Source organism: Strix uralensis, chromosome 16 (assembly GCF_047716275.1).
Source record: "Strix uralensis isolate ZFMK-TIS-50842 chromosome 16, bStrUra1, whole genome shotgun sequence".
In the NCBI taxonomy this organism is placed as follows: domain Eukaryota; kingdom Metazoa; phylum Chordata; class Aves; order Strigiformes; family Strigidae; genus Strix; species Strix uralensis.
Genome location: NC_133987.1, coordinates 1,915,337 through 1,939,846, shown reverse-complemented (window position 1 = coordinate 1,939,846; position 24,510 = coordinate 1,915,337). Strand labels below are relative to the sequence as shown.

Sequence of the window (24,510 nt, the reverse complement as noted above, 5' to 3'; positions counted from 1 at the left end):
AACATTCAGTGCAGTGACTTACTGATGTGCCTGTTCTTTATAGCAAGTTTCATCTCCCCTGAGAAGGGACGAAAAATGTTGCCAACTCCTGTTGGGACTGCCAGTGGCACCTCCTTACTGGGACCCAGCCTTCTGGATGGAAACTCACGGGATTCTTTTGTGTCACGGTCTCTGGCAGATGTAGCAGAGGTATGTCATCAAATTACATTCAGCTCTCTGCTTCCTTTTTTTCATGCAGTGTTATTGTGTATGGTCCTGAGATACTTAAGGCGAAGATGTGTTGACATCTGCACTTCAGCTTAGTAAGGCAGGGTTACAGTCTTAACGGAAAGATATAAATGATTTGAGGGTATACGGCACCGGAGCTGGTGCAAGAAGCTGTTGTGTGCACGTTCGACCCAGGTTCTTTTTGTGGTGACAGGTGATGTTTACCGTGGTGGATGTATCTTTGTTTTGACAGAGAGAGTTGTAATCCTGTTTTGTATGTCCTGCTTCATAGAGCAGGAGTTGAAAATACTGAAGATGAGAGAAAAGTTAATACTGATGCAGCTACAGTACAGTTGGAGGACTGCTAGAAAAAGTAAATAGGTCCAGAAGGAAGAAGCAGGAAAGGGTTAATACTAAATTACCTGAGGGAATGGCAGAAGGACCTGTGCTGCTGAGTTATTTTCTCTGTTGGTAGAATTATCCTCTTGTTTTGAAATCTTTTGAAGGGGTAGAGTAAAGAATAGCAGTTACTAAGGCTTTGGTATGCTTGAGGACAGAGACATGCTGGAGGAATGAGCAGGAACATTATGGAATTCAGCAAGGACAAATGCAAAGTCCTGCCCTTGGGAAGGAATAACCCCAACAGCAATATAGGCTGGAGACTGACTGTTTCAGACACAGCTCTGCTGAGAACTACCTGGGCACGTTGATAGGCAGTAAGCTGAACATGAGCCAGCATGTTGTGCGGCAGCTAGGATGACCAGCAGTGTCATGGGCTGTTTCAACAGGGGCATAGCCACTAGACTGAACAGGGTGATGATTATCCCACTCTACTCAACAGCTGTGAGACCATGGCTACAGTATTGTGACCAGTTTTGAGCATCCATACAGGAAAGGCAGAAATAAACTGGAGCAAGTTCAGCCAAGGGCCACTAAGACGATTAGGGGGCTGAAGTGGGCGTCTGTGAGGAAAGGCTGATGGTGCTGGGCTTGTTCAGTCTGGAGAAGGCTTCAGGGTGGGAGGGACATAACTGCCTGCCTGTACTTGCAGGGAGGTCATCAAGATGATGCAGCCAAGCCCTTCACAGGGTGGTGATGCATCGTGGGAGGAACAGGCAAAAGCTGAATTGAGAAAGGTTCTGACTACATACAAAGAAAAACCTTTTCACCCTGAGGACAGTCAGGCAGGGGAACAGGTTGCCCAGAAATGTGCAGTGTCCATCTTCAGAGCTTTTTACAACTGACATGGATAAAGCCTTGAGTAAGCTGGTCTGTCCTCTTAGGTGACCCTGCTTTGATCAGGAGATTCAACTAGAGACCTCTTCCAGTCTTAATTATCGTACAGTTTATAGTTGTTGACTCAGTTGTTGACACATGATGTTTCATGTACATTGTAACTTTGGGAGGGCTTGCCCTGATGGAAGGAAAACGTCATTGCCCTTTGGATTTGGATAAGGAGGTTCTGAACAGCCCTTGTAACCAGGAGCTGCAGCAAGCTCATGCTGTTTTAATGTGCCTTTGGCAGCTTCAGACTCCACACACAGCTCCACTTCCTGGCATAAATATGAAGATACTGCTTACTTGGTGGTGAGAATCTGTCAAGGTGTGTGTTAATTAAAGTAATATATAATTTATTTGTGTGGATTTGAAATGCCATTGAAGCCCTTGATCTTACAAACTGCCTTCAGAAGAAAATGGGGTAAGGCACCACTTTAGGCACACCAGAGCGGCTGTTGTGGCAGATGTGGGTTTGCATGGGCATCTTCAGAGGAAGCAAGTATCATTTAAAAATGGCTTTAATGATGGCAGAATTTTGAAAGGCCTTTTAATGTCCTGCAGAATTAGGTTTTATTTATAAATGCAGTTACTATGTTAGAGGTAATATCTATAGAGTTCTTGTACAGTGGATCTACTAGTGCACCTTAATGCTGAATTAAGGATAGGCAGGTAAGGCCCATTGAGACTATAAGTTTTTGGGGTTTGGTTTGGTTTGGGGTTTTTTTGAGGCTTTCATTTAGCCATGGATAAGAGCTATTCTCTAACTCAGATAAAGTGAGATAAAGTGTATCTTTCATATGAGGAAAGGCTGGAAATGAAGAGGAAGCCAAACTCTTCTCAGGACAAGAGGCAGCAGGCACAAATAAAAACACATGAAATTCCACCTGAATACAAGAAAACTCTTTTAATGTGAGGGTGGTCAAACACCAAAACAAGTTGCCCAGAGAGGTTGTGGAATCTCTGTTCATGGAGATAATTCAACACCTGGCCGGACACGGTCCAGGGCAACCTGTCCTAGCTGTGACCCTACTTGAGCAGAACAGTTGGACAAAATGATCTCAAGATGTCCCTTCCAGCCTAAACAATTGTGTGAAATTTCCACTGACATGTAGCTCTTCTTTTCTCTCATGTCTCTTCTAGGTGGTGGATTCCCAGCTGGCTTGCATGATGAATGAGAACAGCATAGATTACATATCTCGTTTTAATGACCTTGCCCAGGAACTATCAATACCTGAGCCAACTCGCAGGGAAATTCTGTTTGATGGAGGAGGTGGTGGTCCCCCAATTGGGGATCTCTCACAGTGAGTGTACGAGACCAGCCGGCTGGTGTAGACTGTTCAGCTAAAGTTGGAGCTTGCAGCGCTGGATCATGGCAAGGACAGGTTGTAGAGAAGCAGCTGAGGCTCAGTTGTCCCTGTCTTGTGTGCTTCTTTCGAAAAGAGGAGCATTGTCTTCAAAGGTCTGAAGAAGTACTTGCAAGTCCTGGAATGTGCAATATGCTGGGAAAAACAAAACATGGAATTAGTGTGTCCCCTGCATCAGTGATGGAAGATGGCAGGTTTATGGGACAGGCCTGGACTTGTACTTTGGAATGGCCTAAGCAAGAAGCTCAAGCAGGGAAGAGTATTGCCAGCAGCTCTCCTACATTAATTATTTTTTGTGTAGTAATCAAATTGCTATGATTTGGGATCCACACTGAAGTTGTGGAGGATGAAGGGTGGGGGTGGGTATGGGAACCATTTTGCATCTTGACATGTCCTAGTTGGCACTGTTTTATCAGTCAGGCAAACTGAAATTTCTTGCACTCTCTTTAAAGGCGCTGCGACTCTACCGATGCTTCGTTTTTATAGACCATTCTGTTTCTTTGGTTATGTTTTGTTGTTTGACCATTCCAACAGGGGCACGTACCCACTTTCTTATTTTGTAGGGGAGCTCTGATTTACGCTAATCCCAGACTGCATGGATCCTTGGGGAGTTTCCTCAATTTTTAAACCCCATGACATGTCACAATCGTCATTATCCTGACTGCACTCATATTCTCCACCTTTAAGATTTTTCATCACATTGCACAGCTCATCCCATGAGCTGGGAGAGTGCTTTCTTGCTTTCCCTGAAGAACGGTTGCTTTATAAGTCAGGAAACACTGCAAAAGAGCTTACTGGAATCACTATGAAAGCTTTGTCATAATTAGTCTTGGCTTTGCTGGAAACCTGTATATATTGCCATCTTTCTTCACAAAAACTGAGGATTTACCTGGGAGAGGAAATAGGAAAGAATATTCTAATGTATAGAAACAAATAATACATTAACGCTAAAGTTGTTGAGATCTCTTCTGTGTCATGAAGAGGAGCGGTGTCAAGTCCTAGCTTAATCCCTTAGTCCTTCCTTATTTCCTTCTTGTTCTGTGAATTCCAGGTGCTCTGTCGTACCTCAGGGCATCATTTTTCATTATAGTCACTCCCGGGCACTAGTGGATCTCCCTCTACTAAATCCCTGTGCATTTAATGTTCGTGTTTTAGCATTTGAAAGACCCAGATCCTGATACCAGCGGGTTTAAAGGAATATAAAGTTACTTTCCGTAGAACTGGTTGTCCATTGATTCAGCCTTTATAACTCAGGAGACTTTTCCTATTTCCTTTCCTACGGGTCATGAGAGAGAATACCTTTATTGTGCCCCCTTTTTTTAAGCACTTGTCTGCTTCTCCAGAAAGAGGATGTCCCTTGGCTATTTTAAGTAGCTCTGAACTTATCGAGGGGGCTAGTTCTATATAAACCTCAACTTTATATTATTAATAAACAAACAAAACTTCTCCATCTCTTAGGCTATTATCAGGGGTTCATTTTCCCAACTTGCACTATACTTGGTGGATATAGTTCTGCCTGCCTCTGGCTACCTTTACAAGGCATTTGACTGGGAGTTTTTCCTTGTAACTTTGCTCACAGTGCACTGATTGGATTTGCTGTTTTCTCAGTCACTTTACTTCATGTAGATTTTTTTTTTTTTAAACTGCTATATAGTTTGCCTTCTGCTTTCTGGTATTAAGAGAAAATGTAACAAGTTTTCTGATGTACCTTTTGTGTGGCCCAGAGCAGCCTTCCTGATTTCACTCAGAGAGTGAGATTTGGATGACATTCCAAGACCCCACGTATCAGGTTGCTACATCCTCCTCTTTGACAAAGGAACCATACAGATGTGTAGAAACAGCATTAGTACAACTGGATGTTCCAACAAGGAGGCAAACTTGTATTACTAGCAAGAAACAGCCATGACTAGAAGAATGGAGAATTTCATACCTGTGGGCTAACTTCCTATTCTGACTGCTCATCATGTGGTATATTAAGTCCTTCCGTCATTATTTCTCTTCCACTGTTCTTACAGAGCCTTGTTTGAGCATTCTGATGCAATTATCAGGAAATCATGTAAACCTAGAATATAAAAAGTTGAAGGCTGTCAGAAAAATGAATGCTGAGGACTGTATCGTTCTGAGCATTCACCCTTGGTATGGAGAGGATACCCATTACTCTCAAGAGTCACTCCCTCTAAAATTTTTAAGTTTTGCTTAGAGTTGAGCTGTATTTTGGTTCAGTCTTTCCCAGATTGTTTCCTCTTGGTTTTGGCTTCTTACATTAGTAATCATAGTAATTATCCTGTATGCTGTACCTCCAGAAATCCTTCAGACTTGCAAGACAAAAGTAGAGGGCTCCTACTGTGGCTGTGGATTACAGGACATGCAGGAGATGTGATACATTCTAATTAAGTACTGTATTAAAAAAAAATATGAACTCTCATTCTTAAACTTCTAAATGTTGAAAGACCAGCCTAATGGTCTCCAGTGTATTTAGGTAGCTTGACAAATATTTTGTCATCTTTACCCATGCTGGTAATGGAGTGGATGTGACACTGGGTTTGACTCTTAGGTTGTCTAGAATAAGTGCCAGTGTTGCTGCACCTGTATGGCAGAGCACTTCATCACGATCCGTGAAGACTTTCTGCTGATCCAGGGGGCTGTCAGGCTGCCCTTTCTCAGCACATTCAGTTGCCATAGGGGAATAACAGAATTGCAGAATGAAGTCAGCATGGTGGCTATTTTCAGTGATGCCATGAGATCCTGAATGTTTGCAATTAGGGTTGGACCACCAAGTAATAACAAAGTGGAAATGACAGAGGTCAGTTCAGCATTCAGAATTTTGTGGTTAGAAATCTGTTTGGCATCGGCCTGTCATTATGGAACAGCATTTGATTTCAGAAATGTAATGCTTTGCAAACTGCAGTTAATAATAAAGCCCTTTCAGGACAAGTAAGTCTTATCAGGGAAAAACTTGAAAATAACTTAGATCGTTGTGGTAGTTTTGAATTGATGCAGAATTTGTTACCCTTGTTATGTGAAAGGTCACTTAAATGCACCTCTGATTCCACCAGCCCTAGATTTTTAGGTGGATGTGCTTTACAATACCAGTCATCATCAGTTTGTGCCTAAGACTGCTAAGCGAAAAGTTGGGGGTGGGGGGCGTATATACACACACATATATATACACACATACCTCAGTGTATGCTTATGTGTGTGTATATATTGATTTTTTTCTTACAAAACACAAGGCTTTTCCAATTTTAATTATTTCAGCTTCCCCAACAGAAATCGGTATGTGTCACAATGTCAGCCTGTTGTAAGCAAACATTCATGCAAGTTACACTGAAATGCACACAGGATTGGTTTTGAGGTAAATGTGACTTTGTTAGCTTAATAGCTTCTTGGGGCACTGTAAGGTGGTTGGAGAAGACAAATGGACACTAACAACCTCCAGTTCTAGTATTAATTGCTTTAAGCTTTCCCCGTGTTGGTTTAGTGACACATATATAATAAGGAAGTTCTGAGTAGTTCAGCAAGGTGAATGGCAGAAAATTCAGTATTTGTTGTCATCATAGTCTGGGTGAAAAGCAGTACTACATCCTAGGAATTCTATCTACCTGTGTGTGCATGTGTGCGCTAACTGGGTTTTCTGCTGGGTGTTGCATCCTGATTACCCACACAATTCATTTAATCCTTTATCACTAAATCTACTAAGCATAGGAATACTAATTGTTTTTAATATGGCATTGTTAAGCCTTTTTTTGACACCCCTCTTTATATTTCTAAATTGAATTAAATGGCTTGGATCTAATCTATAAAGACATCTCATTTACTGACTCCACAGATCCCAGAGTGGAGATTAAATTGCATTTTGTTTTTTACACTCAGACTTCGGATGCATTTATAAGGAAAGTACTGCACTTTTTTTTAACCTTTTCAAACCTTTGACTCTCTTAATTTCACAGCAATTTGTAAATGTTAACTAAGTGAAACCTTGGCAAGCACTACAGCAATAAGTTATCATTAATTATTGAAACATGATAACTGCTTTAGAGCTTATGGTTCTGGCAGCAAAATTTAATGCTGTTTCTTTTAATAATAGTTAAGCCATATCATCTAAGGTCTCTGGCTTGTTTGAGATGTGAATTTGTTTTATAGATTATAAATATACCTATATAGTGTATGTATAAAGCAGAATGCCTGTCCTTACTGATTATTTTTTGTACCATATTGTAAATTATATTATTTATTCTTTACCAATTTTGGAAAAAGGTGTTTTGGTTATTTAATATAATATACAAAAGCTGTTAAACTTCCTCTGTTTAAATTTCCAATTCAACTTGTAAAGCTGTTTTTATTCTTGTGCATAAATACATACTAATACTTGGTCTAACTTATGTCCAGTGTGTTACTTGCTGTTCATGCCCTATCAGATTTTTCTATTTAACCTTTATTTACATAATGATGGCCTCTTGGGGGAGGGCTAAAAACTTGTCCATAAGGCCAAGCCTTCCAAGGTGAGATTCTGGTTTCAGTGAAATCAGTGGCATAACTTCTCTTGACATCTCCCATCCTAGAATTTTCATGATTTTCACCATGGTGAGAGAAGGTTTTGGTTGGGTTTTTTTGGTTGGGTTTTTTTTTTTTTTTCTTTGCAGCTTCCATTCCCAGTAGTGTCTGCTAATAGTGAGTGTCAGAAATGGGTCAAACCAGAGGGCTGGCTGTCTTGAATGTCCTGTCTTTGTCTGTGGTCACCAGTACAAGGGGAAGAAAGAAAAAAAAAAAAAAAAACAAACCACCACACCAAGGAAATGGGAGCAATAAAAAGGGTATTGTATATCTTGGTCTGTATTTTTTTCCCTGAGCTTTTTTTCCTTCACACCTTCAGATAAGCAGGAACTTAGATGTAGAGGTCGTATTCAGGCCATCATGTTTTATATAGCCACTACCAGAAAAACTTTGTCACCCTGAGGACAATCGGGAAGAGGAACAGGTTCCCCAGAGAGGGTTGTGCAGTGTCTGTGTTCAGAGCTTCCCAAGGCAAAACTGAATAAAGCCCAGAGGAAGCTGGTCTGATCCAGCTCACCCTGCTGTGAGCAGGGGGTTAGACTCTAGGCCTGAGGTGCCTTTCAAGCTGAATTATCCTGTAATCTATGTCACTAATGTAACTTAATTCCTTTTTGTACACATTTAGGACTTTGGTCTCTGCAATATACATGGCAGCTTTAATTTTGCATTGAGAAAGTGAAGAGTGTTCTTAAACTAGATGATAAGAAATGGAAGTTTTGAAAAGCTCGACAAAAACCTTACTAGTAATATTCTTTGATGCTTCCTTTCCATCCAAAGAGGGTGGACTCCTCTCCAGCACCTGTACACTGAGAAAACTGGACTCTATGACCAAATTCGAGTTCTTTCTGTGCAGCTGTGACATGCTGTGACAGAGGCTCACAGCTAAGGGACCTTCAATTCTTTTCCACCTTCTGTCAAAGCTGGTACTGAATCCTACCACTTTTTCTCACAGATTATCTAATTTTGCCCTTAATGACCAAAACACTGTAAAACCAGAAGGAATGAGTCAGAAGTAAAGAATGATCTGCAAAACAAGAAACAAAACAAAGCAAGATGTTGCAGTTACAGTATGTATTTTGGGTGTGTGGTAGGGTTTTTTTTTTAAAAATCCTTCAAGACAAAAGCAGCACTACGGCTGCCTCTACATCTACTTCTTGACATACTGAAAGCTGGGGAGCCATTAAATAAAACCTTCAGCTGTAAATGTTAACTTGTAATGTTATTATCAATTAAAAATATTTGGTTAGAAAGGCCATGCAGCTGTTGGCTCCCTGAGTGTAACTCCTGATTCTCCAGGAAAGCAATGGCTTCCACACAGCAGCTGCCGAGCTGCAGCCTGCAGAGCTCTGAGCAATTCACAGCCACCATTTCCTGAGAGAGGGGAAGGAGGTGAGTTACAGCAGATGGATTATGATCAGGTTACATGCTGGGGTGGATAATGGTGTGTCCGCTTTGCCTCCCCCCCCGCTGTGCTTTGTGAGACTGAGGTGCTCTGACAAACCTGGGTGAAGCTTTGGAGGTTCCTGACGGACACGATGCTGAAGTTACCAGGTTATAAAGTTGTCTCTGAGGTTACTCCTTATGATGGTCTTTCTCGTGATTTTTGCTTTACATTGACGTTTTGGGGGTAAAATGCCCGTACGAGGCCCCCAGGGGCCTGGCTGCACGGCTGAAGCACGGGCCGAGCCGTCCCCTCTCAGGGCCGTTGCAGCCCTTTGCCGCACCCCTCCGTGGACAAAACCCGGCCCTTTTCGTCCGAGAGGCAGGGACGGCTGGGCTTGTCCATGGGGAGGGGACCATCCGCTTCGGAGCCCGTCCTCGGGAGCGGTGGCTGCAGCCAGGCCGCGCCCCCTCAGCGAGTAAGGCGGCCGGAGCCACCGCCCGCGCCGCGCCCCTCAGCTGGCCGCTTGCCGCTGCCTTACCTGGCCCTTTAAATACCCTCCCGCCGCTCGCCCCTCTCCTCTCTCAGCCAATGGCTCTGCAGTTCCCTCTGACGGACGCGTGGTGTTACCAATGGGAGGCGGCCAGGACGAACGACGACGCGAGCCCTTTTCAAGCTTCCCTCCCTCTGCGAGGCTTACCGGATAGGCGGGATATCGAGAGGGTGGGCTGCATGCGATAGGCTGCTCGACATGATGGGCAGCTGGGTCAACCAACGGCAGCGCAGGGCGGGCCCGTCGGCGCTACCTGCTGTCCAGGCGGCCGCGGAGGAGCGCCGTGCGCGGGGCTGCGGAGTCGAGCTCGGCGTCCGCCACCATGTTCCAGGGCCCCGAGGCCGATTCGGCCAAGCCCAGCTCCAGGTGGCGCAGCGGGGGTGGATCGGTGGTGCGGGGGGAAGGGGGGAGCAGGAAGAGCCGTGGGGCGGTGCAGAGCCCGCGGCGGGGCTTTGTTCGGGGCGCGGGAGAGGTGCAGGCTCCGTCTGGGGCGCGGCGCTGAGGGGAGGGAGGCAGAGGGGGAGCTCCCGCTGGGGCGTGGCGCTGAGGGGCGGGAAGCAGATGGGGGCTCCGGCTGAGGGGACGGTGTCCCTGCTGAGGGGCCTCTTCAGCCACGGTGGGCGGGAACGCGGCGCTCCCTCCCTCCGGTAGCCCTGGGGCAGAAGGCCGGCGCAGGGCGGTGGCGCTCGCCGCCTGCCCGGTGACCTTCCTGCGCCTCAGTTTACCTCTCCCGCGCCCCGGGGCTTGGGGTGGGGGTGATGTCGCCGCCGCGCCGCGCTCCCGGCGGGGCGTGTCGCCGTGGGCTCGGGGCCACGCGTGGGTCACGCGGAGAGCGAGCGGGCAGGGTCGGGCCCCGTGGGGTTGCAGCGCTTGCCTCCTGCCCCGGCCTGCTGGGAGGGGGGTTGAGCTGCTGCCGGCGGTTACCGAGCTGGAGAGGGGGTCCGGATCGTCCTGAGGGGGTTCCCGTGCCGGAAGAGAGGCCTGGCGCTGTGGAGGCCCTTCTTCCCCCGTGTTGTACCTCCTGAAGGAGGGAGGAGGGCCTGGTTACGCAGTGAAGCTTTGAGAGGATCCAACACAAACGCCTACATCAGCAGGTGTTAGCTTGTTTTTACCTTACGAAGTTGAAATATATTGTTACACTTGGACGAGGGCATATATCCTAATAACTTGGAGCTGGAGTGATTAATCCATCTGCTAGGTAATCACGTGCTCGGAGGGGAAGGAAGGAACTGTTTCGAAATTGTGTAAGGGTGCTTTAAGTTTGCCTTTTATTCCAGTTGCTCTAAGCTATGACCTGGTTTTAAAAGACTTTCTGAGGATGCTCTGCCCTTAGTATAGTCTTTGAGAAGCTTCTGTTCTCATGGTGATTTTGAAGCCATGTTAAACTCCTAAATTGCGTTTCTGGGTAGAGTCTGGAATCATAACTTTTTCGTTAAGAACCATCATAACTTTTTTTCAAGAGCAAGCAAAGGTGGTCTTGTTACAGCTTGTTCTCTGTCATTGTGGGTTTTCATCGTGCCTGGGGACAACTATAGCAATACACACAGCTATATAAACAGACCCAGCACAGCAAGCATGCATACTGGAGCGCTGCAATATGTTACATTATTGGATTTTATAGAGTGCTCTCTGAGATGGTGACTATTGACATACAGCCTGTGCCATCAAAAGCAAGAAGTAGTTGGTTTAAGGACACTTTTTCCAGAGTTCATTCTATTATTTCCCTAAACAAAACTTTATTTGATGACAATGGAAATCTTTTTGCAGTTCTTGATGTGTAGAAGTTTCTCTAATTAAAACAGCCTAATTCAGAATCCCTGCAGCAACCACAAATGGCTGTGGAAGTGGGAAAAAATAACTCTTCCTAATGTGAAAATCTTTGTGAGGAAATTATAAACAAATGCTTTGCATTTTGAGAACTTCATAATACTGTATTTCTAACAAAGCTTCCACTTAAATTATTGTCCAGTGAGATATATCTCTCATGATCCAGTTACTGTGTACAGTGATCTAGCGGACAACTAGTTTGCTGAATCAAATTAACTGCCTGATTTTATTTTATTAAACTTTAACAATGATGCTTTGTATTTTTAAGGAAGTTTTGCTTTTCCAAAATAAAACAAGGAATTGCATGTCTAAGAGTTGCTGTTGCTCTGAAAGCAAAACAGGGCAGAATTCTAACAATTCTACTGGTGGTGCACACTCTAAAGAGGGATTGCTTTTATGTATCCTCAGTTCATCTAGTGTACCAGCAGTTTCACAACTACTGTCTAGAGCTGAAAATGTTAAACACAGCCATCTTGGAAGTGTAATACACATGTTCCCCTCCTCCCCATCAGTGTTATTGCAGAACACTGCAGAGATTTCAGACCAAGAGCAAAACTGACATAACAAAGCATGCTGTTTGTTTATAAGATGAGTGAGCTATTTAATGAGCCATGAGTTTATTGATCCAACAGCAAGAGTGCCCCCAGTCACTTTCTGGTCTTTGCTTTAGAGCCTGGTGCTCCAGACCTTAACACCTGCTTTCTCGTAGGCTTTCTGCTGTGTTGGCGTTCTGTGCTGGCTCTATGGCTTTCTGCTCTCCTATTTTACCTGCTTTATTAGTACTCTCTGAAAACTGGTAGGACTTCAGTGTTTAACTTTCAGGAACAATTAAAAAAAAATAATATTTATATAGCCAGTGTCTTGAAGTAATGGATAAGTCTTGGCACCTCTTCCACAGGTCGGCTGAAAGGTTTAATGAGGAAAGGGCATTCAAATTCAAGTGTGTTAGAATGTAGGAAAAAAAGGCCACAAGGACTAATTAAAATTCTTCAAGCCTGCCAGAAAAGAACAAAGCAATTAGTAGAGGCTTTTAAATTTACAGGGTAGAGTTCTTAATTTAGCTGTTCTAGATGAATTGACAGGCTTCCAGTCTACTGGAGGGGAGGGGGAAGAGGCAGGTTTAGACGTAGAAGACTAAGGGTTTGGGGTAATTACTGTTTGAAAGAACAAAACAACTGATTCCCTTCCCCCCCACCTCCTCCCAAAGCAAGAAAAAAGATCTAGCTTATCTGGCTATAAGGCACAAAAATATCTCTATGTAAACTGGCATAATACCAATATAAACTAAAATGACTATAAAGTATAAACTAGAATTACTATAAAGTGCATGTTGAATTTCCTTGTACTCTTGAAGCAGCTCACACTGGCTTATCACGTTTAGCATGCTGTTTTACTTTGGTAGGATTCACAGGCTAAAGTTTATTTTCTTATTTGGTTTGGGACACCTGCACATCACTCTGATCTAGAACTGAGTGACACAGGAGTGCAAGGAGGTCAGCAATGCTCTAGAGGCTACACACCTGTGTATTCTCCCCAGTTTTTGGCTGAAGCAAAGGAACGCAAAACCCTGTCCTATTTGCTATCATAAACTGGAAGACTTTGTTGCTGTACTTCAAGATTATTTTGGGGAATTCCTGTGAATTATTTAGACTTTTGTGGACCTGGTGTCACAGTCAGTTGAAAGTTTCTGGAATATTTGGAAGGTTGCTAGCAATTAGAAGTGTCTGAAATTGAGGCAAATCCACTTTGTGTATGTAGAGTCAAGACATTCTTTTGGGGGATGCTGACAGAAAAGATCACCTATTATGCTGATTTCAAAGTGCCTCGATAGCACCTCAGGTGATGCCTCTGATTTATTCATTGCAACAGTAGGGTTTTCCTACTGAAAATGGGAAGACAACGGAAGATTAATTTCTTACACTGGATTTCTTCTGATGCTTAATTAAGTTTGTTAACCGAACAATAAAGACCTTTAATCATAAAATGGTTTTTCACTAGATTTTTTTCTGTAATGGATCTTAAACCCAGTTGCAGGAATGAGAAATAATTTGATTCTTATGACTGGTTGTTTTTCTTAAACAAAAAAAATCTGAGCGTAGTTATTTTGTTATTCCCCCCTACGCTTGTAGGCATGTGCTAAGAAAACAGTGTGGTCAATGGAGTGAATCTATAGTGTAAGAAACTCCATCTGTATAAACGACATTTCTCTTCCTTTCAATCTCTTTGATAGTAGACTTAGAACTCAAGAATGACTAGATGCATTAAAAAAATAGCTGAAAAGAATGGGTAAAGTCAGATATCACTTAAATTATATGAGGGATACTAGCAGACCTAGTTTTTTAACAGGACCCCCTTCCCAAGCTCCTCTAGGTTTTCTTTATTGTTCCCTTTTCCTTTCATCTCCCAAGTTTAAATGCTGAAATTGCCTCATTGTTTCTGGACCATTGTGAATGATCGAAGTACATAATATGCCTATATGATGTCTGTTTTAATAGTCTTCTAAGATATGTGGAAAGCATGGTTGGATCTGTAGTCTGTTGAACACTGAACTGTTAATAAACCTTCTGCTTGGCTATGATCTTACCTGCGCGGTGGACAAGACAGTTGTCCAGTCTGCTGAAATTCTGGTTACTCCCTCAAGCTAAAGGGGTTCATTAAATCCACAGTTGTACAAAGGATTAAAATATTGAAATTGGCCATAAAGACAGTCTCTCTGAGGCTGCTTCTGTCTACATAAACTACTCCCAGACTAAAAGAAGAACCTTTTTCTTCTTCCTCCCAAGGAGCATAGAACTGCTTTCTGCATCCTGAGATCTGAAATGCTGAAAAAGCTCATTTTCTGACAGGGCAGCCAAATATCTCTGGTTTTGGAAATTAAATCTTAAATTGGAGTAGATCTTGGCTCTGAGAGGAACCTCTTTTTCTGCCTGGTGGATATCTAACCTGAAATGGTTTGCTCTGTCACAGATCTATGGAGGGAATATGTTGTATTAGTTCACTGATGTTTGAATTTTGTTCAGGTAGAGTGGGATAAAGATCCTGCAATTTACAACTGTTCTCTTTGTATAAAAGTAAAGATTAGTTTAGGTCCCAGATCAAGTATTCAGATTAGAAGAGGTATAATTCAGCTACAACTTTTGCTCAGCTGCTAAGATTGTGGGTAATTGGTCAAGTAGACATAACCATAAAGATTATTTTTGGTACCTAGGCATTCATCGGTTTCCTATGCTTTTTCTGTTAATTTTCCAATGAATTACACTGATTCTACTCCCAGGTAGTGGTTCAGTTCCTTTTCAGGGCAGGACCTGAAGTCTGTTGCACAAGGCGTAGGTATTAACTGGACTTACTACTCCAGGACGAACATGACTTTTGGTAGGTGTTAAAGAAGTCAGTCCATTCCTGCTGTAACCTCTGATTTTTATGAGGACCTGTTTGATATACCTCCGGTGCAGAGCTTTGGTTGTGATGGATTTGCATCCTGACCACTAAAAATTTGCCTTTTTGACATTCCACCTTTCTACAGCAGCTAATATGATAACTGATGGTTGAAACTCGCGATTCTTTAGTACTTATGAAATGTCTGCTTTTATTTAAAAGTCAATGGGTTTGAATTGTGTAACATGCAAAGTTGGTATGTGCAGTTTAGCAGAAAGTCTGATTCTGTAATGGTTATTTTTAAAATGCTAACTAGAGTCATATGTCTTCTCTTAATCTCCTGTTGCTTCTGGAACACCACAGATAGCACTGCCAGTTGCTCTGGTGGCACTGTTATGATGATTCCAAGTAATCGTAGATAACATAATGATCAAGTTCACTGACCAGGAGGCTAGCAATATTTGTGCTGAACTTGAGAATATTTTGTTAGAACAGCTCTTGAAAAGTAGATACTTCATGGACACAGCAGAATTACCTGAATAATCAGAATAATTATTCATAACATACAAGGGAGAATGGGGAGGGGACATCAAATGTGTTGAATGCTGTAAATTTCAAATGAACTTTTGTCTCTGCTTCTCTCATTCTGCAATGTAGGGTATTGAAGCCCCCAGGAGGAGGTTCAAGTAATCTCTTTGGGAGTACAGAAGAAGTTTCTTCTTCAAGCAGGCCACACCGGATGGCATCCAATATCTTTGGAGCATCAGAAGAACCTCAAAACATTCCAAAAAGAACAAACCCTCCAGGTAAGAGCAGCCATCTCCTTTGGCACCACTGGGGCTCTGAATTGCAGCACAGGACTGGTTTCCTATTCCTAAAGTGGAACACTGTGATCTGTCTGTCTTTTTATGTTGCATTTTTACAAAGTGAGTGGGCTTGAACAATAAATCTATTCAGACTTCTGAATATATGAATATTTCAGTGATCTGCGTGTTCACAGACTTTTTAGCACATCATCCAAGTTTAATTCTTTCCAAGTTGAGGTCTAGGAAATGATGAAAGGAAACTGCTTCTATTCTGGAGGTGTGTCATCAGTTAGCTGCAGTGAGTGCAGCTGTGAACCTGAGATCCTTTAGTGAATTCTTGTAACAAAGGGTTTCAACTGGTCTCTTCAGGCAAACAAAAGTAAGTGTCTAGGCAGTAGGGCTCTAGAAATCTTTACGTTCTTATATATTTTTTTAATATAGTGTGGTAAAGCTAAGTCATCTAGAAAAAAAAATCTAACTGCCTTTCAGGGGGAAAAGAAAGTGGTATCTTTGAGGATTCTAGTTCTGCTCAGCCTCGTCCACGCATGAATCCACCTGGTGGGAAGACAAGTGATATCTTTGGGTCTCCTGTGTCAACCAGTGTTGTGCGAGCACACCCAAACAAGCCTAAGGTATTTGTACTTCTTTCACTGTCTAACCAAGAAGCTAGCAGCTCAGTGTGTCGTCTTACAGTCTTGTCACAATGCAATGCCTGTATTCTCTTTAAGATGACAGACCTGAATTATGCATAGGGTAACTTCAAGTTAGGCAGTTATACCCAAAGTCTCTTTTTGATAGCCTGTTATCTTTGGTATATCAGATCTCAGCACGCTCTGTAGTTTGGACTGTGAATGTGTGTTCAAAAGAAAAAAAAGAAAAACAGTCTTCTGAAACCTTTGGTCTTCCTTGTAAGTGAGGTACAGCTGGAGTTCTTGGTGCACAGCCAAGAGGCATTTAAGCTCGACAGGGAGAAGATATCTCTTTATTCTGCAGTTTGGCAGAGGTGATCTTGATGCCAACTCTGGAAAGTTGGTGAACACCAGTAAGCTACAGTCATAAATCTTCATGTGGCCTGGCTGTTCCCTTCACTTCTTAAATCTATGTACATTCAGCATGAAAGCACTTTATCAGGAGATTAAGCTTGAAAAACTGAACTCAAGATCAGCTTTGAGTGTCAGGTCCACCATGTACTTGATTTTGTGATGTCAGACAAAAGGGTGTCATGCTGTATCAGTTGTTATTTTTTTATTTTAAAGCTGGAATGTGTAATAGAGAGACTTGTAATTTTGACCAAATCTGGTTTTGGAAAAAAGAAGGATACATTGCCAGTCACTTTATTTTTGTGTTTAAATGCTGTATATCTGGATTTACAACCTGCTGCTTTACTCTGAGTAGATCCTATTAAGTGAGTGGCTACTATGTTGGCCATGTTTTTGACATGGCAGATAGCGTGGAAACTTAACATCCCATGAAACACAGCTCACTGTCTTTGTGCTGAAAAAGTAGTAGCAGTCTCATTTTTCCTGGAACCTTAGGAAAAAAAGGTTAGTCCAATTTAACTTTTTTTTTTCCTTGTTTCCCCTTGAATTTGAAGGTGCTGGTAGTGTGCTTTTGCCTAACTTTATATGCAGACTCTGGAGTGTATTTGGGTCATAAGAAAGGAGGACAAAAAAAAGACTTTGAACTAGCTTTTTTCAGCAGTCGTACTGTTGGTGTAGGGAAGGGGCTTCGTTTTGTTCCTCTGTACCCCTTTATTGGGCTGGTCTCTGATTCTTTTTAGTTGCTTTTTTAAAAATGTAAAATGTTAGTTCCTGTGAATTCCTGACTAAATGGAGGACAACCCTTTGGAAATTCCTATGTCTTCATTTAGAGCATTGCAATTGTGGGAAATACTGGGATGGAAAAGAGGTAGCATATTCGCAAAAATTACCGCAAGTTGAATTTCATGGGATTTCATGCAAGCTTTTCTGAAGTATCGCTGTGTATTTCTGACAACCAGTTGGGAAATGGTCTATAAAGGTTTTGTTAGGGTTCACTATGGATACTCACTGAAGGCAATAATTGCTGAATATAAATAGGGTGCTCAAGGGCTGCTTGTGTTCTAGTTGTGAGTACCAACTTCTCCTGGGTGGTGGTGGGTGCTTGACAAGGATGGTAATTCCTGACATCTGGACTGCACTGTTCATCATAGACAAAGTTTTAAGCATCTCATGAACTAATGTAGTGTCTTCTGTGTTTCGATTAATTGTCTGAGATGTGCACCTTGGCATAACGTAGGGGTTATCTTCTACCACTGCTTTCGGGATTAGTGGAGGGGATGAAGGGCTGCACACAGAGTCTGTTGGCTTTTACCATGATAAGTGAATAAACCGAGATCAGAAACAAAGCAAAACTTTCTGAAGGGTTTTGGGGCAGAGTTACTGTTTGAGAATGATAATATACTAAGATAGTTTTTGGTTTGTTTGCAGGATCACATTGTCTTGAAAGAAGATGAAACACCAAAGAAGCTAGAAGGTCAGCAAGAGAAATTCCTCTCTCTGTTCTCTGTGAGAAGATAAACTCTGAGGAATAGCTTATTATGCTTCCTCTTGAAAACATAAGGCTAAGGCTGGTGTTTAGGATAGCATAGCTGAGAAGTTTTCCTTCTGTTAGTCAGAAAGTGTCACTTATCTCAGGGAAATGGTTCTCTTCCTCTTATTGAGGAGAACACAGGCATAGGTCTTGATACTATGTGGGTGTGTATATACTTTGCTTGATACCATGTATGTGTTTATATAGATATATATGGAATATGTATATACAGGAAGACACCCTATCAGATTGCTTCGTCCTCCCTTGCAATTGCCTTCAAGTGTGTAATCTCGGCCTTCTGTCCTTGTAAATAACAAAGAGCTGACTGACAGCTAGTTATTGTTAAAGAATGATGGGAATGCTGCTTTCAAGCTCAGTGTGAAAGGATTCCTTGGTATGTTGCAGCTCTTAATTGCCTGAAACTGCCAAAGTAATTCTGAAGGTATATTGGTTAGCCTACATATCCTTGTTAGAAAGATTGCTGAAAGAAGAGAGGAGTTGTTACGAAAAGTTAAATTCTTCCTCAGCACCTGTTTCCTTCAGGAAAAATGAACAGATACAGAGAAACCTTAGGGTGCTATGGGTGGGAGATGTGGGAAATAATGCAGCCTACAGAAGATGAGGCACTTTGTGCACTACAGAATAGCAAGTTGATCTAATCCCTGTTCTTTTTATTCAGCTACAGAAAATATCAAACCACAGCTGGAAGATGGAGGCGAGAAAAAAGATCTGGGCAAAGAGGAGCGATGCAAGGACCCAGAACCCAAGATAGACAATCATGAGCCCCGATTAGGGCCAAGGCCACGCTCACACAACAAAGTTCTCAATCCGCCCGGGGGGAAATCCAGTATTGCATTCTATTAGGGTTATCCGTTCACTTTCACTAACGGAGTCTGCACAGAAACTCTTGTCTGTGGTTGCGAGGTCAGTTTATAGGTTATTGTTGGTGGATAGATTCTTAGGCAGATGGATGAGGGTTATACTAAAGTGTGTAGGAAGGATAACCTGATGATTTGGGGAGGGAGGGCTGGGGAGGGAAAGGGTGCCCTGTGGAAGATGTGAGCATTGGCCTGCCTGGGTGGGTGGCGGAGGGGGGCAGTAGTGTAACTTTGTGAAAGATCAGTGCTACTTTGTGGTGAGTTCATCAGACTGTTAGGTTCTTAGCTAGCTAGTGGCTCAGGACACTCTTGTGGAGTCAGGCTTATCCCTACAGTCAACACATAAAACGTTGTGAATGGGTAGGGGCCTGGAGGTCATATCTGAAAGGTTCTGAAGCACGGCAGGTAGGCCGTGCTTCCCTCTAGGCAGCAGGGTGCAGCTTCACAGTGTGAGTTGACTTGCAGTCACTGTAATGTAAATATGTTTCCCTGGAACAAGTAGTGCTACTGTGGTTTTGAATGTCTTCAGTCTTTGGTTCTCTTTTTCTCCTTTCTTGCTTTGCAGCACATTATTGCTGATACAAGGGCAAAACATGCTGAAAGTTTTTTTATACTCATAAACCATCATATGTTAATAAATATTGTGGGCTTCCCCTCCCCAGAGTATTCAGGCCTTTCTGATGCCCTCAGCAATCTGCTGATTACTATGACTAGCTCTTGACAAGTGATAGTGACAGTCCAGCCCACTGTTTCATGTAGGTGCTTCTAGAAGACTTTTATTTAAAGTATCCTGGTTGAGTGCTTGCACATTTCTGGTAAAGATGTGGGTGCAGACTATAGCTTGATAGTAGTCTTTGAACTTAAAGTGTACAATTACCATAGAGAATATGGGGAGGTGTCCAGCCAGCTAGCTTTGACCCAACCTGTATAGAAATGCCTTCGCATCTGCAAAGGTTTTCACTTTGTACCCTGTGGAAACCAGGACTGTTCTACTGTCTTCACCACAGTGCATTTTTTTTTTTGTTGTTTATCTGTGCTGACTCTGTTAGTGAATTCTCTCGTCTTTGGTCAGCCTTATGTTTGCCTTTGGCTGCCTCAAGATTTTTGTTGGTAAGGTTGGGAGAACTGCGTGGATTCTCCCCAAACCACAGTTGTAATTGTTTTGAGACATGCTGTAGACTATCCTAGTTGGAGAAACAAAGACTTTAGCAATACAAACCTTTTGGTTGTGCTGACTATCTTAAATCATGTTTGGAAGATGTGCATATTTTGCACGAACATTTGTTAGGGAGGGTAGCTCCCATCATTTGTTCTCTGAATGGACTTTCTGATCATATCTAGGGCCTTGATACATGAATGTTAACATTAGGTGCTTACTGTTCAATGTATTTAATAGTGACTTTTTAAATCTGACATATCAAAACAGGAGTTGTTCAGGTACACCAAAGAACAAGTGGCCTTATCTGCATATATCTGCTGCTGTTCTAGCCCAGGATCCCTGGGAACTGCCACTGTTCAGAGGGGACTGTCTCTGGGCCAGGTGCTAAAACACTCTGTGATTCCAGTGCTCACTAGACTGCTCGGTTCAGCTGATGTCAGAACTGGTGGATGACTGCATGAAGACTTAGTTGCCTTTTCAGACAGGGAAAGTGAAATATATGGGGCAGTGCTAAGGGCAGAAATAGCCATGGAAGGTGGGGATTTCAGTGCCCCTTCAGAGATTTGGACCTCCCTGTTATTTGGCCCCCTAGGAAGACAAGACGGTGATTCTAACTGCAACTCTGGAATGGATTTATGTTACTTCCAAACATGTATTTCCTAGCAGCTATTCTTGAGTCTGTGCTGTCTAGCCTCTGTCTGAGTCTTGGACACATCTATTTGTTTCAGTTCCTTGTTTCAGTACTTGACAGGGTTTTAAGAGGCCACCATGTGGAAAAGTCAACCAGAGGCTGATTTCTGCATTGAAGGGCCTGGTGTAATTGATGCTGTCTGTAATACTGAGCTTAGACTTGGCATCTTTTAGTACCTGATGTGCATTGGCTACAGTGCCTGTCTTTTAAACAGCAACTTCCAACTAGGCCTTAAATTTGTTAAACTATGTTCATTCTCTTGTATTTTTTTCTTCGGAATCTAAACCATGTTTTCAACTCATCAAATAAGATTGATAAGAGCATTTCTCCGGGACAGAAGGGGACTGGAAATCAAATGATAAATCATGCAGTTGTCAATAAACCTCTGTATTTTGTTACTTCATTGTGTGCTGTAGATGTCTGCTTTTATAAGTTAATTGGTAATCTAGTTCCGTGTAGATACACTGGTGAATTTTGTTATCTGAAACTGGAAAAATTGCACAAATCTTTTTGGGCCTTCTGTACTGGGGAGTATGCTTTGGAGATGTGACATCCCGCTCAAAGTTGCTCATGAGACAAGCACCTCTGTCCCTGGGAGTGTGCAGGGACGGTAGCAAGGGCAGGCTGGTCAGCTCGATGCCTTTTTGTGGGCAACATTCCGTGGTGCTCCGTACAGTGCAGGGATGCTGTTATGCTCTTCAGCAATATTGTAAATAGACTTAAATATTTTAAACGTTTAAGTCTATTTGTAGAATAGTGTAGTAATTCCCCTTGAGCAGGGGATGCTCTTTATGTGGAGAAGTCACACCCCCACTTCCACACTTCTGGTGAGTGCACAGAACTCCTTGTGCCAGACTGTCTTGGCTGACAGAGGGGAGGTAACCACGCTGTGGAAATTCCAGTTCTGGGTGAGTTGGATGTGGTGGCCTCTCCGCCAGGGTGTTCTAAATCTGCTGTGTTCATCCCTTAATGTACAGACTGTGATGCCCTGCGGAGCTCTCAGCAGTTGTTTCTGCAGTGACTTCTGTATTCTGTCTGCTCTGGGAGTTCTGCCACTTGTGGTTCAGAACTCTTCTTTCAAGCACACCCGATGCTTTGGGTGGGATCTGCTTAGTGTGGGAACTGTGCATATCCTTGATAGATAACACATTAGCCACAAAGGATTGTCCTTCCCTTGAACTGCTGCCAAATACTAGACTACAGTAGAGTTTCACTTTGCAACTCTATACGTTACCTCATTGCCTTGCCCCTAAATTGAAGGTTTGTAGCTTGAACGCTTAGGATAGGATATTATCCAGGTTACTTTTGAGTCTTGGAAGGAAAATGATTATATCTGTTACACTGAGCTTAGCTTGGGCAGTGGCTAACAGATGACTTGCATGCTTTCCTAAGTCACGTGTACAGTTCTAGGCATAGCTGCTGCTTAGTTCCGAAACAAGTCACTGTGCCTGACCAGTACAAGACACCGCTGCTCTAATGAGCAGCCCAGCTGCAATGTGTCACCTCCTGGTCCCCTGGGAACCTCGTTAGCCCACATCAGTGCCTGTTTGCCCCTATTAAGACTGTGGGCTTCCAGGCAATACCTTTTAAGCAAGTGCTGTCTGATATTGTCCTTCTGTTCCATCACTGCGTAGCTGTTGATAAACAGCCCACGCTGCAGTCTCAATGAGAAAGATTAATGTCCTCTCTCTGTGTTTTAAGTAGTATTACTGTTGTTTTGCAGGATTTATAGAGGTTGTTTTGCAGGATTTATAGAGGTTAATCAGACTTGGGACATCTAAAGTACATTCTTGGGACTTGTCTAGTGAGAGAACATACATAAAGTAGTGTTGTGTGGAGACAATTATTTAAGCACCAAATGAGTAACTGTCGTGGTGTGGTCCCTGAAAAATTCTGCCATTTGCTTACGTATACCGCGATGGCCCTGTGCGTGGAGGCCCAGCTACCCCGCTGCCTGTGTGATCGTCGTGCAGGGCAGTTTGGTGCTCGCCTGTCAACGCGGGGAGTGTGCTCAGCTGTCAACCTGCATCTTCAGAGCTGGGACGCCCACTGGCCACCCAGCGTTTTGTTCAAGCCCTCTGATGAGTCTCCTGTTGCATTTCAGCTTGAAGCCCTACTGAAATGCTGCATCACAGTCCTGTCCTGGGCTAGGGAAAGCAAAAGGATACTGACCTCTGTGCGTAGGCTGTCTGCTGGTAACCGAGGGCAGGGTTAGAGAGACTTTGGCACACGATTAGCCATTTAGGTCATTACTGGTTACCAGCTGTGCAAGCAGACTGGGTAATGATTTATTGCTGGCCAAGAACTGATGCACAGGACCCCTGCAAACAGCCAGCAGACTAAGCTGGATGTCCAGGCTGCTGGTCCAGCTTGCCTCTGCCTCTGAAAACACAGTCAGTGAGCAGAAAGAGCAGATCTTAATTATTGAGCTAAATTTGCAACCCTGATCATTGTTTTATTGTGCTTCTGGGGATGAAGATTACCCTCTCTTGAATCTGGCTTTCCCTTCTCTCAAGCTGCAACTCCTGTTATTAACAGGACCTCCTCTTCAAGCAGGTCAAAATGCTGGCTGTAACCAGCAAGAACACAGTAACGTGCTTTGCCCACCAGCCTCTAGCTCCAGCCAGCTTCTAATTCTGGTCTCTTTACCCTGCCACCTCCCTCCTACATAGACATGTATTTTAAATAGTAGCTGTGCTGCCTGCGGCTTCTCAGTTATCCCTCCCATGCAGCTCCTAGGTGTATGCCCCATGCTGCCAAAGCACAAACAGCCCTGTGTCAGTGTAGCACAAGCATAGAGGTCCATCAGAAGTAACCAGGAACTTAATGTTTTGCCCCTTTTTTCACAAAGATAATCACTTTTCCCCCACTGCCACCTCCCACAAACAGGTAAACATGGGCTCCACTGCGTAAAAGTGTTTAGTGTTCTGGCTTCTGGGAGCATGCTCTGGATTAGGGTGAGCAAAAAAAAAAATTCACCTTGGTGTGAGTTGTCTGAACTAATGTCCACTTTCACGTTTCATAGTTTATATTTTAAGAGTTGCAATCCACCATGTCTCATGCAAGAGGAAGGTTCTGCCAAATATTGTTGAGCTGCTCATTTCCAGGGTTGCCCAGGGCTAGGGAGAGGGTGAGGGGTGGGGCTTTGTTACCTGCATGACATGATCAGTGCAACACTACAAAATTAAACACAACCAGCTGATTGTTTCTTTCCATTTCTTGCAGCACGTTCACCTCTGTGAATGTTTAAGCTTGTCATGAAAATAAAAGGGTGGCAAAGCAGACTGCCGTGCAATTACTTTGTGAAAGGTTTCTCCAGACTGAGCACTGGCATCTCAACGGCAGGTCTGAAGCACAAATTGGGAAGACAGGCAAAGCTGAAGGTGGCTTTCTGGTCATCAGTGGAGTAATTAGTGAAAACAGCAGTTAGGCAGGAGTAACAGGAAGCTGTTGCTAATGGAGATGAGCAGGTATAGTTGCAGGAAAACTCATTCTCTGCCTCCTTACTGTTGTTACATCAGCTTCAAGCTTTATTAATCTGAGCTGGAAGACATGAGCAGTCTTTTAAGAACAACTCTGCCTGGAAGAGGCTCCAGTAGAATCCTCCCAGCCTAAAGCTGGTCTCTGCTACAGACTCTCCCATCTTCAGATTATATGAAAGGGTTTTAAAAGCATCTGCAGGGATCTTTGTACAACGGGATCTCCCAACCCCTCTGTAGCCAGCAGAACCCTGGTGGAGTCGGCAGCGAGCCTTCCAGTGCTGCGTCACCAGGACCCTTGGTAACCAGTGGCAGATTTTAAGGAAAGTATGTCACAACTCTTCTTCAAAACAGAAGAGTTAAATTTATTTTCTGGTAATTTGGAAG

At 43.2% G+C, this 24,510-nt stretch overlaps 2 protein-coding genes and 1 long non-coding RNA gene across 8 annotated transcripts in view; 2 read left to right on the top strand and 1 right to left on the bottom strand.

The window, feature by feature from the left end:
* Positions 1-7,227, top strand: part of CRAMP1 (cramped chromatin regulator homolog 1) — a 49,148-nt gene extending 41,921 nt beyond the window's left edge. For all 3 annotated transcript variants that reach the window (XM_074886581.1, XM_074886582.1, XM_074886580.1), the window contains exons 20-21: positions 44-189; positions 2,626-7,227. In XM_074886581.1, coding sequence (XP_074742682.1) covers positions 44-189; positions 2,626-2,790 — 311 coding nt within the window. In that variant the 3' untranslated portion in view covers positions 2,791-7,227. The remainder of the gene's footprint in view (positions 1-43; positions 190-2,625) is intronic.
* On the bottom strand, positions 2,848-9,009 carry LOC141950984 (uncharacterized). 2 transcript variants are annotated; one of them, XR_012631233.1, is made up of 3 exons: positions 8,905-9,009; positions 4,780-4,911; positions 2,848-2,984 (listed from the first exon to the last, which is right to left on the bottom strand). It is a non-coding gene; the product is annotated as an uncharacterized LOC141950984 (long non-coding RNA). The 2 variants fall into 2 exon arrangements; XR_012631234.1 differs by lacking the exon at positions 8,905-9,009 and adding an exon at positions 8,145-8,219.
* A 555-nt stretch (positions 9,010-9,564) lies between these two features.
* Positions 9,565-21,047, top strand: JPT2 (Jupiter microtubule associated homolog 2). 3 transcript variants are annotated; one of them, XR_012631232.1, is made up of 6 exons: positions 9,645-9,703; positions 15,197-15,345; positions 15,835-15,977; positions 17,814-17,859; positions 18,596-20,705; positions 20,743-21,047. XR_012631232.1 is itself a non-coding variant. In XM_074886583.1 (5 exons), the coding sequence occupies exons 1-5, from the start codon at positions 9,660-9,662 to the stop codon at positions 18,778-18,780; spliced, it is 567 nt and encodes a 188-aa protein (XP_074742684.1). In that variant the 5' UTR covers positions 9,565-9,659; the 3' UTR covers positions 18,781-21,047. The 3 variants fall into 3 exon arrangements, 2 of the variants coding, with proteins under 2 accessions (XP_074742684.1, XP_074742685.1); XM_074886583.1 differs by having other exon boundaries at positions 9,565-9,703; positions 18,596-21,047; XM_074886584.1 differs by lacking the exon at positions 9,645-9,703 and adding an exon at positions 10,320-10,431 and having other exon boundaries at positions 18,596-21,047.
* The last annotated feature ends 3,463 nt before the right edge of the window (positions 21,048-24,510 follow it).